At 52.3% G+C, this 18,170-nt stretch overlaps 1 protein-coding gene across 1 annotated transcript in view; it reads right to left on the bottom strand.

Annotated features, from left to right (window-relative positions):
- Positions 1-16,584, bottom strand: part of CES1 (carboxylesterase 1) — a 138,069-nt gene extending 121,485 nt beyond the window's left edge. The window contains exons 1-2 of the mRNA XM_036346851.1: positions 16,455-16,584; positions 12,002-12,206 (exon numbers count right to left, since the gene is read on the bottom strand). Of these exons, the coding sequence (XP_036202744.1) occupies positions 12,002-12,206; positions 16,455-16,506 (257 nt within the window). The 5' untranslated portion in view covers positions 16,507-16,584. The remainder of the gene's footprint in view (positions 1-12,001; positions 12,207-16,454) is intronic.
- Between the last annotated feature and the right edge of the window lie 1,586 nt (positions 16,585-18,170).

Below are 18,170 nucleotides of genomic sequence, written 5' to 3'. Positions count from 1 at the left end.
ACACCTGTGTGCCTGTGGGCCGTGGCACAGAGCTCAGGGTCTAACAAAGCAGCTAAGTCTGTGACCCCAGTGGGCAGAACTGGTCCCCAAGGGATTAGCAATGGGCAGGTGATTAGCAGGGATCTCCCTCAAATTGAAATATGTAAAAATATTATGTTAATATTTGTATTTTATATAAAACTTTCAGCTTGAAGTTTATGCCTATCTATATGTATCTCTCTCATGACAGTCAATTCTCATTATTCACAGTGGTTACACTCTGTAAAGTCACTGTGGACTCTGAGTTAGTGAACCCTGGGCAACGGCTCCCAAATCCCACTGTGTACACTCAAACCACCAGCAAACTCCATCCCCAGTTCCCAGTTTCTTTTCTCCGTAACGCTAGCCATCATCAAACACACTCCATATTTTAGTTGTTTACTGTACTCTCTCTCACTCCTAGAAGGCCAGGAGTTGTTTCTGCTTTCTTTGCCTGTGTCACTGGTCTATCCCTCCCTCACCCCCACCTCCACCCATTCCCACTCCCCGCTCAAAACTCAGGTTCTGGCACATAGTACTCAGTGCTAATGAAATCTTTGTTGAATGACTGAATGCATTTCATTCAATCCTGAAGACACTTTTCAGGGTAAGTGCTACTGTCCCCAGAGAGAAAACAGAGGGGGTAGGACTGGGAGACGTTGCAGAGGTAAAGGCATGGGAGCCTGTTGGCCCTCTGGAAGGTGGGAGGAGAGGAGGAAGGTGAGTGGCGGACCCTGTTGGAGTTTCCTGTGTGGCTGCGAGGAGTGTCCTCAGGACTGAGGTTCCTGGTTCCCTTCCTGGTGACCCAGCACATAGTGGCTAATCAGCCCTGCAGCCTTGCAGGAGATCTGGGCTCCTCTGTGAAGGCTCCTGAACCCCTGATGCAGTTACCTCCCTCTCTCCGAGGTGGGAGTTTCTAGTGCAGCCTTCTCCCCCTGGGAGCAGGAAATAAAAACAAGAAAGGGTGTAGAGCCCAGCCAGCCTGGCTCAATGGTTGAGTGTCGACCTATGAACCAGGAGGTCATGGTTTGATTCCCAATCAGGGCACAAGCCTGAGTTGCAGGATCAGTCCCAAGTGTGGGGCGTGCAGGAGGCAGCCAATCAATGATTGTCTCTCATCACTGATGTTTCTATCTCTCTCTCCCTCTCCCTTCCTCTCTGAAATCAGTATAAGTACATATCTTTTAAAAAAACTACTAAAAAAAAAAAAAGAAAAAGAAAGAAAGAAAGAAAGGGTGTAGACCGAGCCCAGGAGACACAGAGTTAGTGACTAAGAGCACTGGACCGGGCGTCATAGGAACAGGTTCTGGTCTGACATCTGGTCCTCCTGGCTGTGTTACCCAGGCAAGTCACTGCCCCTCTCTGGGCCTCAGCAATATAAACACAAGGAGTTACTATGCGTCCACAGGGAGAAGCCTTTCATTCATCTTCAACTGGAGCTTAAAGGTGTCAAGATTTGAAACGTGTGACCCAGAAACCAAGGGTCCTTACCTCTCGGGGGTCTCCATGTAAATCAAGATGCAAAAAAATTCTGTGAAAACAAAGGCAGGGGATGTGGGTGAGAGGCGTAGTGGGAGAAAGGCTGGTCTTGGTCAGCTGCCGCCAAGGGTATCAGGTTCTCCCTCCAGGTGCCACCCTGACTGGCCAAGAGGAAGTGAGTAGGGCACTGGCTCCCCTGGGCATGAGCTCAGGGTCTAGCTGTGGGTGGGGGAGGGGAGCTCTGGCGAGGATTTCTGTTGTGTGTGCCTACCCTGCCCTCCATCCATTTCCCCTTCTTGTTAGGACTGACGGATGGATGGACTGATGGATGGGTAAATGAATGGATTTGGTTAATACATGGAATATGGGTGCATTGGATGGTTGAGGGATAATTGGGTGATACCTAGTATATACATGATAAATGGATCATTGATTTTAGAGGGATGAATGGTGGAATGAAGATATATGGTGGTTGGATGATGCATGAACGATTGATAATAGATAAATGAAAGTTATGGATAGATTGATATTAGGATGAGAAAAGGATATTGATGAATTGGATATATTTGTGGAGGGATAGACAGATAATAAGATGATTAATGGATGGATGGTTAGCCTAGGATCACAACTGAGGCAGGGTCACAAAAAATCTAGAAACTTGGGCCACCACTTGGTCATAACTGATCATTTCTAAATTAACCAAGAAACATTTTGACAACCTTTCTGAAATCTTTGTTCTTGATATCCCCCCTTCCCCAAATTCAGGATGGTAGTTACCTCTAGGAGTAAATAGTGTCTAATTTCTTTAAAAAATATCTCTGAAAACAAGAATGGCGCCATAGTACATTTTGACCGAGCTGGAGGATTATTGATTAATCAATATGTTAGTTTTTGACTTTGCTAACATTTCAGGTATTTCATAATAAAAGAGAAGAAAAGAAATTCCCTATTTAGGTTGAGGGGTGCCATTACTCCAGAGAGGGGAGACCCTGTCCCAGAAAGTGTTTCTGGGACAAGGGAGCAGCTGAGATGATAAATCCTGGGGCCAAGTTCCCAGGGTGGTGTGGTCTGTGTGGAAGGAGAAGGGAGGCACCTACCATCTTCAGCGATGTCTCCAGGAGCTCGTCCTCCGACTTCTGGCGCAGGCAGTGCACCATGACCGCTGAGGTGGTGGTTTGACAGCCGGCAAACGTAGCGATTTGCTGCAGAAATCACAGGGGACAGCAGCATTCAAGAGCCATGTCCCTCCTGTCAACCAGTCGATGTTCCATCCCAACCTCAACTTCTAAAGGCAGAGGGGCGGGGGGAGCAGGTAGCAGACATTTCTCTGGACCAGCAGGCGTGGGCCCTGGGCCTCAGTCATGCCAATTCTGACACCTCTGTGCCAGTTTCCTTCTCTCTCTTAAAATGGCCAAAGGACCTCACAGCCGGATGTCTGCAGAGGGGCAGCTTGGAGTGGGCTTTAGGGCATGGCATCCAGAATCCCACTGTCTGGTTTCAAATCTCGGCTCATCCTCTCACTACCCTTTGGCCTCTTTTGAGTGAATCGTGCACAGTGCGGCCAGAGGAGAAGTTGAAACAGAGAGAAGAAAGCAGGTTCTTCCATGGCAGGCGTGGAGAGCGTACAATAAGGGAGCTTGGGAGAAGGTGCTATGAAGAATAAAAAGCCTTAAATTCCCTTCATTGGCCAATTTCTAGTGCCTGTGTGACAGCAGAATCTGCCCCATCTCTGCCACCTATTTCCTCTCAATAAATCCCCCCTTTCCTGACTTAAGCCTGGCCAAGTGGACTTCTGCTGTTTACAACCAAAGAGTTCTGGAAAACCTCAAAATTCTCACCATCTTCATTTCCTCCCCTCCTCTCTACCAGCCCGCCCCTTTCAGCCTGGAGGCTGCCTCCACTGAGCCACGAACCAGGAAACCACTCTCACAGCCCAACTAAAACGCTCCCACCCCAGACTCACGTGGGCACTCATCAGCAGAACCCACCCCTCCCCCGCCACCCGTTGGGCTCCCTTCCTTGAATCCCTAACAGTCTCCAGATAAAGACAAAGTCCTCCCCTGGGTCCCAGGCAGCAGGGCCCATGCCAATGTCCCCAACCTCAGCTCACTCCAGGTTCCCTCTGCTCTTTCTGTTCTGGCCTCATCAGTCTCTCTCTCTCTCTCTCTCTCTCTCTCTCTCTCTCTCTCTCTGACACTTCCTCCTGCCACAGGACATTTGCACACGTCCCTCCCTTTCCTCGGACATTCATTTCTCACCAAGCACATTATGCTCATCCTGGGGATCTCACGTTAGTGATCACTTTCTTCAGGGAGCCTTTCCCCTACACCCTGGACTAAGGGCTCCTTCTGAACTCTGTCATGATGTTAAGTACCTCTCCTTCCTGCTCCTGCCATGGCTGACATTGTATGACTGTGTGATTATGTAGTCGTTAAAACGTCCCCTTCATTAAATGGAAGCTACACAAGACTGCTAGGTGTCTGGCTGTATCAGAATTATTTGTTGCCCGGCCAGCATGGCTCAGTGGCTCAGCGTCGACTTATGAACCAGGAGGTCACCGTTTGATTCCCAGTCATGGCACATGCCTGGGATGCAGGCTCAATCCCCAGGTGGGGCCTGCAGAAGGTAGCCAATCAATGGTTCTCTCTCATCATTCATGTTTCCATCTCTCTCTCTTCATCTCTGACATCAATAAAAAAATATGGATGTTTAAAAAAATTATTTGTTGAGGCAACACATGAATTACAAACAAATTCTTCGGGAACCCAGCCTAGTCACAAGGCCCCTCGTAGAGAAACCACTCCAGGCCCATATGTGGCCAGGGGCAGGGTCCCCAAAACTCAGGCCCTCTGAGTGATGACACGTGGTGACAGTCCACTCCCCACGCTTTGTCCGGCAGCCCACCGTGCACACTCTGGGGAGTGTGGTCCGTGGACAGTGACAGTGCTGGTAGGCCAGTCAGGAGCCTGAGTCCCCGCTCTGCCCTGATGCCTTGCTGACCTTGCTGAGGGGCCTCTGCTCTCTGGCACAGTTTGCTCAGAAGTAAAACTGGGAGGGAGAGTGAGGTGTCTTCTTGCTCCTCCACTCAGCCATTCTTCTGGGATGATCTGGGCGTGTCAGCTGAAATCCCATGGCAATGCAGGCCCCTGAGGACTCCAGGGGAGCAGAGCAAAGGGGGTAAAGGCTGCCCAGCATGAGACCTACCTGCAGAGCTGTGGCCTTGATGTCTTTCTTGACCAGGGCAGAGGTGAGGGACACGCCACTCTGGGAGATGGCCGGGTGGAAGAGATTCTTGGCCAGGGGAGATAACACCTGAGGGGAGTAGAGACGAACCGAGTTGAGGCTCACGGGGAGGGGAGTTCAAGAGCTTCCCTAGCTCCATCCTGGCCCATTCCCCTGGGCTCAGTGGACATAACAGGGCCCCGCCTGGCCTGTTCCCCAGGCTGACCCTGAGGCCCTATTTTTGTAAGACAACCTCAGCTGGTAGGAGCCAAAGGAACAGAGCAAGGAACACAACAGGAAGTGTGAGGCAAGCGCCAACTGTAACCATCAAAAGTATCTGAAAGACAGTTTGGCAATTCCTGGTAACACTTTCAAGACAGACTTCTGAGTCTACATTTCCATTCTTAAGAACTCACCCTAAGCAAGGTGATCCTGGAGGCACACGATGGTGTCTGGGGTGCCCGTGCTGCTCATGATGGGGAACGTGGGCAGGGACCCCAGGTTCCAACATGATGGCATTGAGTAAATAAGCTACTTTTTAGTACCATGGAATACCATAAAAATAAAATTATGGGAGAGCTCTTCATGGTTAGGAAAATATTTATATAAGATTGTAATGTTAACAACTTTTTTTTTTAATTTAAAAAATCATAGAAAAATGATAGATAGATAGATAGATAGATAGATAGATAGATGATAGGGTGAGTCATCAAAAAAAGACTAGAAAAGTAAGTGTCAACATGTCCATGGTGACGATCCCTGGGTAATAACATTGTAGGTCAACTTCTTTTCTTCTTTGGGCGTATCTGTACCTCTCCTCTTTCCCCACTTTACAAAATGTAAAAGCTTCCTCTGAGTATTTAACTATGAAAGCAAACGTGTTTTACAATATGGTAGCAGCACAGACACTCTGCTCAGCTCTGAGGCAGCTGGAGGGGTTCTGGCAGCTCCCAGCGCCTTCTCATCTGGTTCTCCGTCTTTGATTCTCTCCATGTCCTCTCCGGCCCCATCTCCCACACCAGGCTCCCAGGTGTGTCTGTGTCCCCTGTCCCATCCCAACCCCTACACCCCCCTCCCCTCCCCTCCCCCCTCTCACTTGCTTCCCCCAGCCCAGCTCCCTCACACGTTCACAGAAACTGCTGTCCTCCTTCGTGGGCCTGGACAAACCACAAGACCCCCTGTTCTTAGTGAGTGCTCATGGCCTCCTGACATGTGGATCTGGCTTTAGGCCACACATCGACACTCCGTCCAACTCTCACAGCTGCCTCCTCTTCCTCATAATTTATACCCACCCTGCTCCCCAGGAGAAGTGAGGAGAGTCCTCATGGAGAAGGGATTAGGAACTCAACCAAGTCAGGAGGAGTGTTGCAGGCTGGGGCTGGAGATTATTTTGGCCCGAGGATGCTAGCGGAGCCCTAAGCTCCTGGGGGAGAGTTGGGCCATTAGGTTTCCACTATCTTCTCTGTGCAGAGGAGGGCCAGCCTTGAACCCAGGTCTTGTTAATAAAGGCCAGTGGGCCTCCCAGGGAGCCCATCTGTACCCACATCGTGGCCAGGAGCACTTACAAGAACAGAGACACTTTCACCTCCCGCAGACTCTCCGAAGATGGTCACGGAGCCTGGGTCCCCTCCAAAGTTGGCAATGTTCTCCTGGACCCAGCGCAGCGCGGCCAGCTGGTCTAAGTGACCCCAGTTGCCCCGGCTGTGTTCATCCCCTGTGCTGTGGGTAAGAGAATGGGGGGAGGGGAGGTAGAGTCATCATGGCAGGATTCCCAGGACCACAGCTTGGGCTGGGGGCTCTAGGTGAGCCCTCCACAGCCCAGACTCACAGGTGTAGCATTGTTTGTTTAGCTCTCCACTCATTCACCTGCCATGTACTTACTGAGTATCTGCTATGTGCCAAACACTGTTCTAAGAACCCGAAGCAAAATAGGCAAAATCTCTAACTACAAGGAGCTAACATTATAGATCGTCAACAGATAAACAGGTACATATCTACTTATATAAAACCCTGGGTTAAGTTCATCAGGAATGGGTCTGGCGACCAAGCGTAAGGAAGTCAGTCCTGCAGGGGTTGTCTTGGCAAAGGCTGCGCCCTCCCCCTAGCTGTTTCCGGTGAGGGTGGGGTTTGAGGCAGGAACCCGCCCTCGAAGTGTGAACCCACTGAATCCTGGGTCGATTAGCCAAGGGCTGCGCCCTCCCTGAGCTCTTTCCCGGAGCTGTTTGGGTGTAACATCAATCCAGAAGCAGGACCAAGCAGAAGGAAGTCAGTCCTGCAGGGTTTGTTTTGGCAATGGCTGCACTCTCCCCTGAGCTGTTTCCTGGAGCTGTTTCCAGTGAGGGTGGGGTCTGAGGCAGGAACCCGCCCTCGAAGCATGAACCCACTGAATCCTGGGTCCTTTTGCCAATGGCTGCGCCCTCCCCAGTTGTTTCCCGTGTGGCCTGAGGGAAGAATCCACCCTCAGACCACCAGGAGCACCCAGCAGCAGTCTGTCCTGGGTTGCTGAGGTGGAAGCCACGGCGTGGTATAACTCTGGTTCTGGCCCATCAGGGGGCATGGCCGACCTTCAATCCACACCCTGACAGTAGAAAGGAGGGAGCCCCATTCCTCACAGAATCGCTGTTGGATAGCTTGCTGGCAGTGGCCTGCCAGCCAAGAACCCCATTCTCCTGCACCCCAGACCCTGCCAGGAGGGAGGAGGGAGCCCCTTTCCTCACAAAATCAACTGGTGGCCAGTTTGCTGTCAGGGGCCTGCCAGCTAGCAATCCTATTCACCTGCACCTTGGCCGCTGACAGCAGGGAGGAGAGAATATGTTTATAGACCAACTATTGGAACAAAGTACCTCTGAAGCCAAAAGAAGCCAATGTTGGCAACAGAATAGAGAGTTAGAAACATTGATGAGAGAGAAACATCGATCACCTGCCTCCTGCAAACTCCCCACTGGGGATGTACCCGCAACCAAGGTGCATGCCCTTTACTCCTCACTGGGGATGTGCCTGCAACCAAGGTACATGCCCTTGACCGGAATCGAACCTGGGACCCTTGAGGCCACAGGCTGATGCTCTATCCACTGGGGATTTGGACGCCTTCCTGAGGAGCTGACATGACATGACCCAGAGCTGGGTCCTGCCACCCTCACTTTAAGGGCCCATGTGCTGTGCGGAGTCCATTATCTTACCTGAAGAATCCCCAGATGCCCAGGCGGTACTGAATGATCACCACCACCATGTTTTCATGGGCAGAGAGGGCCAGCCCGTCATAGGTTGATGCCCCGCCCACCACCAGACCTCCTCCGTGGATCCACACCATCACCTGGACAGGGAGGAAGCAACCACACAGGTCACAGATAGGAGCAGAGCTGGGAAGGACCCCCAAGGGTTGTCTGGTTGATCAGGACTGGAGGAGGCTGTTCTCTGAAGCTCATCAGCCCCCAGCAAAGGTGGGGCAGGCAATTGCTCTCCTCCCCACTCCCCCAGCCAGGGCCAGGCCACCCCCACCCATGCACCTGGCTGCCACTGCCTGTCTCTCCAGCCCCAGTGCTGCCTGCTCCCAAGGCTCTTCATGCTGAGAATAGCATCACGCGAACGGCCGAGGCCAATGGGGACATCTTCCCCCAAACAGTCCCATCATCCTCATGCCTGGGCCCCTAACCCACTCAGCACACTCTACCAGGGCAGCCCTTGGATTTCAGCGTCATTAGTCACCTCTTATCCGGAAAATTAAAGTCCTCTCATGTGTGTGAGTGACTATCTCAAGAAGCATCCATGCTCCCAGTGGTATCTCTTCCTTACAGTCCTCCCTCTGCACCCCAGGGACTGCCCCCAGCAGATCTACCCCCACCTTCTGGCTGCCCATCTCTGGGCCTCTGCATATTGAGGAAATGTTGACTCACTGGGACATCTCCCCAGCCAAAGACAATTAGGAAGGGAAATTAGCTCAGGAACATCTCAGATATTGAGGAAAAGACAAAGACAAAGGACAATGCTTCTTGGACTGCCCCGGACTCTGCCTCCACACCTCTGTGCTACCCTGGGACACTGGTCAGAGCAGGATCTTTGGAGCTGACAAACACCACCCACTGGCTCGACTTTTCAGAGAACCCTTGCCCTGGTCCTGCCAACCCAACTGGGTGGCCTCGCCTTCACGGTTTCTCTGTCTGTAAAAGGAGGATTGGGGTGTTGCCTTCTCGGTGAGGTTCCTTCAAGCTCTAACTGACTGGAAAGCATGCCTTAGGTTCTCTGGCAATCAGATTCCTAACCTTGCAACTATCAGTAGTCACGCTTGTCCCTCTGTTCGCATGAGAGAACGTGGAAAGAACTGACGATAGGTTACAGATGTACAGCGAAGTTCCAGGGAGGCACCATGACTATTGCCGGGGAAACTGAGTGATGGAAAACATGTGTTTCCAGGGGTCACTTGGCCTGGTCAGGGAGAGCAAAGGAATCCCGGGTCCGCTGAAATAGCCGTGGCTGGGACACTCCCCCCCACGCTGCCTTACTCCTCCCCGGTCCACACCAGGAGATCACTCCGACATGGAACGCACACCTTACCGGCAGCCTGCTCTTCCTCTTCAAGTCAGCGGGAGTGTAGATGTTTAGGTAAAGGCAGTCTTCAGAGAACTTGAGGGGAATGTTCTCCTTTCTGATCAAAAAGAGCTCTGAGAGCATCTGGGCTGACAGGGCATCTTGGGAGCACCTTGGGGAGGTGGGGAGAGAGATATACTCAGGTTTAGCCGAAGCGGCACACAGAGCTATGGCCTGGGAGCTCTGTGCCTATGCAAAGCTGCTCTTACCAGAGAGAAGATGTTGAGTGGGTAGGAAGCCATGAGCAGGGGCCGTGGGGCTCACTAAAGCCTCCCAGCATCATGTATAGCGAGAAGGCCTCGCTCTTCTCCTCTTCCTGGCAATTCCGCATGTACCACGTCAAGGACAGGAGGCTGCTTAGCTACTGCCCACCAGGGCAATGGTCGTCCTGCACACCCTGGACACAGCCTGGCTCTGTGTTGGGCTCCCACAGAGGGTTCAGTGGGGCCGCTGCACCTCGACCAGGTAACCCACATGGTAGAGTCCACAAGAGACTCCCATTCACTCAAATGGCAGCAGACGTGTGGGGCCCGTGACAGGTCAGGGGTTACATATTTGCAGGGCGACATCAGGAGAAATGCCACAGGCCCTGGTTTCCCTGCTCTGGGCCCTCATCTGCCAGGTCTGAGTGAGGGGAGTGGTTTCTAGAAGAATCTTGCAGCCCTGACATGCTAAGAGTCTATCACATACCCATCCGTCCCAGGCAAGTGCTGTTGCTTGCCCTGATAACAGACTGTGAGTAGCCAGCACAGATGACAATTGGCGAGTCCTCCCAGTCAGTCAGGCATTCATTACTCCTTGTGACCAGGTAACTAGACACACCTGGGAACTGACAACTTGCCAGGTCCACACCGCAAAGCACTCCCACCCACACAACCTCCTGGCTCACCCCACTCTCCAAATAGACCAAAGTTCATGTCAGGAGAATAAATAGAGTCAGTACCTCTGATCCCCATCAGCTGCTTAATTAAAAAAAAAATATTTTTTCCAAAGTACTTATCCTATTGCAACATATTACATAACTAGAGGCTCACTTGCACAAAAGTTTGTGCACTTGTGGGGGGGTCCCTCAGCCCAGCCTGTGCCCTCTCACTGTCTGGGAACCCTCAGGAGATGCCCACCTACTGCCTAGCCCCGGGGAGTGGGCCTAAGCTGGCAGTCAGACATCCCTCTGGCAGCCTGGGAACCCTCAGGGGATGTCCACTTGCCAGCGGGAAGCAGGCGTAAGCTGCAGTTGGACATACTTAGTGCTGCTGAGGAGGTGGAAGAGGCTCCCACCACCACCGCTGTAATGGCAGCCGTTAGCCTGGCTTGTGGCTGAGCAGAGCTCTACTTGTGGGAGCGCATTGACCGCCAGGGGCAGCTCCTGCATTGAGCGTCTGCCCCTGGTGATCAGTGTGTGTCATAGTGACCAGTCATTCCCAGTCGTTCTGCTGTTAGGGCCAATCTGCATATTACTCTTTTATTACATAGGATAGAGGCCTGGTGCACAGGTGGGGGCCAGCTGGTTTGCCCTAAATAATGTCCGGGATCGGGGTGAGGGTCCCGCTTGGGTGCCTGGCCAGCCTGGGTGAGGGGCAGAGGGCCATTTTCCAATTGGCCACAACCACTTCAGGGTGGGGGGGCCCACTGGGAAGCCTGGCCAGCTTGGGTGAGGCGCTGATGGGTGTTTGCAGGCTGGCCAACCCCCAGTGGGGACCCTCACCCTATGGGTGTGTGGCCAGCGTGGGTGAGGGGCTGAGGTCTGTTTGCAGGCTGGCCACACCCTCTTCTGGGTGGGGGTCTCTACTGGGGTGCCTGGCCAGCCTGGGTGAGTGGCTGAGGGCCGTTTTCAGGCTGGCCACACAACCCAGGGACCCAAGTTCCCAGCCTCTCCTTTTTTTTCTTTTTTTTCTGGGATTTATTTATCGTCTATAATTGAAACTTTGTAGCCCAGAGCGGAGCCCAGGGACGGCAGGGCAGGCGGGAAGCTTGGCTTCCTCCATCGCTGGGGGAACCCAAGCCTCCTGCTCACTCCAGCTCAGGGCCGCCGCCATCTTAGTTGGGTTAATTTGCATACTCACTCCTGATTGACTTTGTGGGTATGGCTTGTGAGTATGGCTTGAGCGTAGCAGTTGGACAGTTAATTTGCATGTTTCCCTTTTATTATATAGGATGTAAGTATTAATTTGCATATTGTTTATCATCGATCTCTACCAGCTGGAACACAAGCTCCATGAAGGTAGGAATATCTGTTTCATTCATTAATGGAGCCCAGGAACCTAGAATATGCCTGGCACACAGTAGGTGCTCAATAAATACTTGTTGGATACAAGGCTCTACCATGATATGGGAGTTCTGGAATTTGTTGTTGTTTATAAATATATTTTAATTGATTTCAGAGAGGAGGGCAGAGGGAGAGAGAGATAGAAACATCAAGGATGAGAGAGAATCATTGTTCAGCTGCCTCCTGAACACCCCTTACTGGGGATCGAGCCCACAACCCAGGCATATGCCCTGACCGGGAAATCAAACCGTGACTTCCTGGTTCATAGGTTGACGCTCAACCACTGAGCCAGTCAGGCTGGCCTGGAATGTTTTTAAGGATCTACCTTATCTTAAGGATCCAGAACAATGGAGAAGGCACTCAGAGGCGTGCCTTGGCGCTTGCCCACATCCCTTTGAGGCAAACGTTCCACTAAAAGATGCCAACACTTACATAGGAGGGTAGGAGGTGGTGTTCTTCACAAAGGTCCATGGCTCTGCAGGCTGTGGAGGAGCAAACCTCAGGGGTCCGAGCGGCGGCTTGGCAAAGGGGACTCCCAGGAAAACGGCCACGGGCTGTGCAAAGCCTTCTAGGCTGACATACTCCCCCAGGACCTGGCCCTGCACAGTGTCCACCACAGGTGGTGAAGGTGGGTGCCCTGTGGGTGTGGAGAGGAAATGAGGACACACCCGCGGTGAGAGGTTGGAACTGGACTCCAGGTGGGTAATGCCCCAGGTAACCCTGAAAGAGTCCCCTCAACTCCTAGGCCTCCAATTCTTCTTACGTCAAATAGAGAGTAGGTGAACCGGCCTCCCTAACTCATAGGGTCCTAAGGAGACCGTGGGAATTGGGAGAAATCACAGCATCAAGTACAACATCAATGCTAGGAGAGCTGCTGGGCGCGGACAAGACATATGGTTTCCATGCTTAGGAGCCTCTGGAAACAATTTTACATTGACATGCCGGTGCTGGGCTGCAGGAGGAAAGGGGGAGCAAGAGGCAGCCCCTCTTCTTAGCAGCCTGGACCTTGCAGGGGGAATGAGCCACATGCACACTGGACCCTACCGCTGGGAAGGAAGAAGGAAGGGGTAGGTGTCATGAGGGAGGTATCTGTTAGGTGTTACAGGAGGAGAAGAGGGAGCCAGGGCTTCTGATTGGTGGCCTCATGGAGGAGGTGCCCTTGGTGCTAGGACTTGTGGGGAAGACTGAACAAGGGGAGATGGAATGGGGGGGGATGGGGTGGGGGGAGAGACAACACAAGGCAAGACCTGCCTGGGCCACAGCGATCTAAGGGGAGTGGAAAATTATCCTGGAATGAGAACCTTCATGTCAGCCAGGTCCTCGGGTGCCTGGTTAGGGGTCTGGGCTTTACACAGTGGGTACATGAGCAGAGCAGCCGTGAATATTCTGGAGAACGAGAGAGTAGCACGGTCGCCGTAACATAGTTCTGGTGGTTCTGAGCAGGGTCTCCAGAGGGGGGAGAGAGTCTTTCCTCACTGGGCTGAATTCACCTCCTGCAGCCTCTGTATCAGCCCTGGTTCTACCTTCCATGAACCACCCTGAACTTCCAGCCAGGATGGGCCCTTCCTCCCATCTCCTCTTCCCCATCCCCGCAGCCCCAGTGCGTTCAAGCATTCCCCTTTGGCAACGGTTCCTAGCCTCTCAGCCTCCAATGGCTCCCCTGCAGGTCCTGACAAAAGGCCAACATCTCTCTCAAAGTGTGTGGCCAGAACAACAGCAACAACAACACAAAGAGTAAATCAAATTCGGACTTAGAAAACTTCCCAGTGACACTGGAGACACTGTTATGCAAAGGCATGTTACAAAACAGCACCCATGTCTCTGGTCATGAATAGCCAATCGCATATTAATGGGCTGTTTAGGATGTTCTCCTTTGTTGTGGTGGCTAATGATTACAATGAGCATCCAGAGGGACTTCCTTGGAAGCATGAGCCTGAAGCTATCAAGGAGTGGTGTCGCTGCAGGTGATGGTTTTTCTATGCATTTTCCTAGTTTTCTGCACTGAGCATAGATTCCGTTGTATACTTAGCAGGATTTTTAGGAATAAATACAGTGATGTCTATAAGGAATGTTGCAGAAGGGCGTGGCCCCTGATCCGATGTGGGGGACACAGAAGGGAAAGAAGATGAAAGAGCTGCCCCGGACCCCGAGTTCCGATTCAGACAGGTGCAGGGGAGAAGTCAATGAAATACTGGGTGAGAAGACACCACAGAAGTGAGCCCTTCAAGACCGGAGGAGGCCAGGTGAGCGGGCCGAGTAGAATCATCTCCCTGAAGGTGAAGGTGCAAACTATGGATGTGTGTGACGTCACTGAGGAGGCCAGTGGGAGAGAGAAGAGAAAAAGCTGCAGAGAACGCACAGGGGAAGCTGTGGCTGAGACTGAGTGGAGGGAGGCGGGCACCCTGGTGGGGGCAGGGTGGAGGGGAGCAGCGTGGAGGCCACGGGAGAACGGGTGACACACATGCTGAGTGCTTCAAAGAGGGGAAGGAGGGTGACGTCTGAGGAGAAACCAGACTTGATAAGAGCCTGGCCTTTAGGAAGTCAATGATAACCTTCAAGAGACATGAAGAGCCCAGTAGCCCAATTGGCCAGGTGAAAAAGAGGGTGACTGGTTTGGGAGACCCATGCAGTAATGGTAACAGCGGCAGTTCCCACGTATGTTATAGGTCATGTTACATGTTGGGCATTTCCTGTGGATCAGATGGGCATCCTGGTGCACTGAATCTTCCCCAGAGCCTTGCCAGGTAGGCAGTAGTCTGCCCATTTTACAGATGAGAACACAGAGGAAATGGAGGCAGCCAAGAATGGGCTTTCTAAAGAGAGAAACAGGATGGCCTTGCCAGGAGGTGGCAGCAGTGAGGGAATGCTCCACTCCTAACTTGGCTCCTTTCTTACTCTGCCCTGTCACTCAGTCCCCTGCCTGTCAGAGTGCCTGCCACCAGAAAGAAATAAAGTCCAGATGGGGCCTGGGCTGTCAGGGTACCGATGGCCACAGCACTGTGGGTCCAAGAGCCAGAGGTAGTATAACCAGGCAGAAACCTTATTTTCTTTAATCTAGGCTTTATTTTTTTTAATATATTTTTTATTGATTTCAGAGAGGAAGGAAGAGAAAAACATCAATGATGAGAGGAAATCACTGATCAGCTGCCTCCTGCACACCCCTCACTGGGGATCGAGCTCGCAACCTGGGCATGTGCCCTTGACTGGGATCGAACTCAGGATCCTTCAGTTCACAGGCCGACACTCTATCCACTGAGCCAAACTGGCTAGGGCTGGAGTTTATTTTTTTTCCTTTGATTCTAACTGGCCTTACCCAGCACCCTGATTCACTCAACTTCCCTCTCCCTAGCTCAATCATGTAGCCCAAGCATGTCAAACTCGTGTCTGGTGGCCTGTGAGTTGGACATGCTTGATGTAGCCCTCAGGACAACTGGTCAGCATCCAGCAGTCTTAGGAACAAGGTCCTGGTTCAATTGACTACTGATTCAATTTATTTAATCCTCACCTGAGAAACATGTTTGGAGAAAGGAAGGGAGGCAGGGAGGGAGGAAAGAAGGGAAACATCAATCGGTTGCCTCCTATACACGCCCTGACCTGGGATTGAACCCACAACCCAGGTATGTGCCCTGACTGGGTATCAAACCTGCAACCTTTCAGTGCACAGGACGATACTCAATGGACTGAGCCGCCCCGGTGGGGCTCAATGGATTATTTAGACAGAGTTTTCAATCAAACGGAACACAATATCTTGGCCTCAGTTGTGTTTTAGCTTTAGACCCAGGAAAGAGAACTGATCCCATAGAACAACTCCTCACCATGTCTTTTATTTTCTGTTCTGATACACTGACTGACATCCCAGGTATGGATGTCTCTGGAGGGACTGCCCCTGCCCCCCTTAGAGTGAACCAATTCCTAGAGATAGTCATCAAATTGCCCTTCTAGCATGCCAGAGTCTGTACCCCTGCCCCCCCTCCCTCAACAGCTTCTCAGGCTACCACGCCCCAGCCACTATCTTCCTGCACTAATCACTCCAGGGCCAGATCCCTGCCAACCGCCACTGAAATTGGCTATTTACATAGCTTGCCCTGACCTGCAACCACCACCAAGACTCTTGCCACACTCCCTCCCTCCTCTGTCCCCTGACCTTGTGGCAATCATGGTGGTGGCCCCCTCTGCCTCTTGGAAACTGGGAGTAACAACCTATTTTCTCAATGAAGTGGCTCCTGATCTGCTGGCCCTCCAGCAGTTTCTATTAAAACAGGCCACTTTATTTTATTTTTTATTTTTGGTGCCCTTGGCCGGAATGGAACCTGGGACCCTTCAGTCCACAGGCCAACGCTCTATCCACTGAGCCAAACCAGTCAGGGCAATACAGGACACTTTAAAACAACCCCTTCATTTAAGGATTCTTCCATGGCACTTCCTCCATCCCCAAAGAATCAACCCATTTCATCCTCAGGAGAACCCCTCCTTCCTCCCCCCTCCCCCCCAGGGAGGTGTACCATCATCACACATTTAAGAGAAGGAGGCGCCCTGACTAAGGACACACACGCCTTTGGAGTCGATGTTAATATGCTGCTAAGCTGCTCTCCATGATTTGGCCACATCTGGACCAATCAGCAGGAGAAATAAACAAGCTCCTGCAGGTCCTCGTCCACAGGTGTGAGCTGAACGGTGGTCCGTACGTCTGCTGCGTGCCCAGGGGTCGTCTCCACGGTCCCTCACCCCTGGGTCTGCTGCAGACTCGGGGATGAACTCCCATCACGCTGTTTCGGAACCGCACCTGTCACGGGTTTGGCCAGCACGCAGCTCCCACACCTCGCACCAGAAAGGGATTTCCAAATGTGCCCCCTCCCCCTGCTATTTGTATTTCAGAAGGACTCACCCCAAGCTGTGCAAGTGGCCAGGGAGCCCAGGACCAGAGCAAAGAACCACATCGTGGGAGGACAGCAGCTCCAGGCCCACAGGTCTCTCTGCAAGTGCCTCTGCCTCCAGGGGCTGTGACCTTTGCCCCTCAGCTCCCTGTCAGCAGCTCCCGCCCCACCGCTGCCCTATGACCTAATCAGGAAGCAACACAAAAGCTCCAGGTCTCCCAAAGGGCTGCTCAGGGCACAGCCAGGGCCTCTAGGCCACGCCCACCCAGAGTTGACCATCCTTTGCCCACACAGCCTGGACACAGCTCTCAGGTTACCTGAGTTGTCAAGAAACTTGTTACATAAGGGCTTCTCATTGGACACTTCAACCTGAGCAGGCAGTGAGCTTCCCAAGGCAGCGGACAAGGGGAGGCAGTGGTCTCAGGGTCCTCCCAACAAGGCTGCAAACTTTCTGAGCAACTCTCAGCCCCACAGCTGCTTAACTGGGGAATTTAAGACAAATCTCTTAGCTTCCCATTTGGTGGTCTGTGTGTGTTGGGATGTGTGTGTGGGGGGAATGGGAGGTGTGGAGGGGGAGGTGGTGGTCAGTTCCCAGAGGTAACTGCTTCTATAAAGATTGCCCTGGCCCTAGCCGGTTTGGCTCAGTGGATAGAGTGTCAGCCTGTAGACTGAAGGGTCCTGGGTTCGACTGTGATCAAGGGCACGTACTCAGGTACCTCCAGTCAGGCTCAGAGGCAGGGGGCAACCAATCGGTGTGTTTCTCTCATGTTGATATTTCTCTCCCTCTCTCTTCCTCTCTCTTTAAATGTCAATAGAAAAATATCCTCAGGTGAGGATTAAAAAAATTAAAAAAAAAAAAAAGGGATTGCCCTGGGTAGGATTCCTATCTTTTATCTAGGGGGGAAAAACACACGGGTCATGAAGCTCACCCAGATAAAGAGCACCCATATCTCTACCCACATGGGACAATCTGGGTTGTCCTCTAAGCAGAGGCTATTTCTAATCAACACACACACACACACACACACACACACACACACACAAGCACGGGCCTTTGCAACCTGGGAACACCGCCTGGCTGCTAGCCTCTGAAGACTGTAGGGTGCTGTATCAGCATCTTCAGAGCCCCAGGGTGAATTATTCTTCTGGTCCCATTGTTCAGCCACACCAGGGACACCAACCCGTTCTGCAAGGGCAGCCGCCTCCAGATCTCGCCCCGTTCCCGCCTGGCTCAGAGTCATCTGCAGAAGGGATGGGTGAGGCTGGAGTCTGAAGCCAGACCTCAGCTTGGCTCACATGCATAAGCCCCCTGCCTCATGTGAAAGAGATGCAGTGTTTCTTGTGTCAGTGGGAGGCGGCTTGGAACACAGCTTTCCCTTGGGGAACTCCCTCAGGTTTCCCGTGTGGAAATGGATTATCCGGAGAGTAAAATCCTAGGAATTGACCTTAACTCCTAAGCTGCTGGACAATCTTAGGAGAGAAGACACCCCCAGGGGCTCCAAATGAGCCCCCCAATCCCTCTATCTCCATCAATTTACTCAACAGATATATGGTGAGCATGCATGCAAGCAAGCAAGCACTGGACAAGTGTGAGCCCATGAGCTACTGTGCTCTTCATTTGGCTTTGTCCTTCACTTGGCTTTGCGCTCTCATCATGGCATGAATCGGCACAGGCTTTGTGGTGGAGAACAGGGCACAGGCAGACCAGGGGTTGGGGGGCCCACTGG

The sequence above is a fragment of the Myotis myotis genome, unplaced genomic scaffold (genome assembly GCF_014108235.1).
Source record: "Myotis myotis isolate mMyoMyo1 unplaced genomic scaffold, mMyoMyo1.p scaffold_m19_p_19, whole genome shotgun sequence".
Lineage (NCBI taxonomy): Eukaryota > Metazoa > Chordata > Mammalia > Chiroptera > Vespertilionidae > Myotis > Myotis myotis.
Note: the sequence above shows the minus strand (reverse complement) of the source record. Positions and strands in the feature narration are given on the sequence as shown.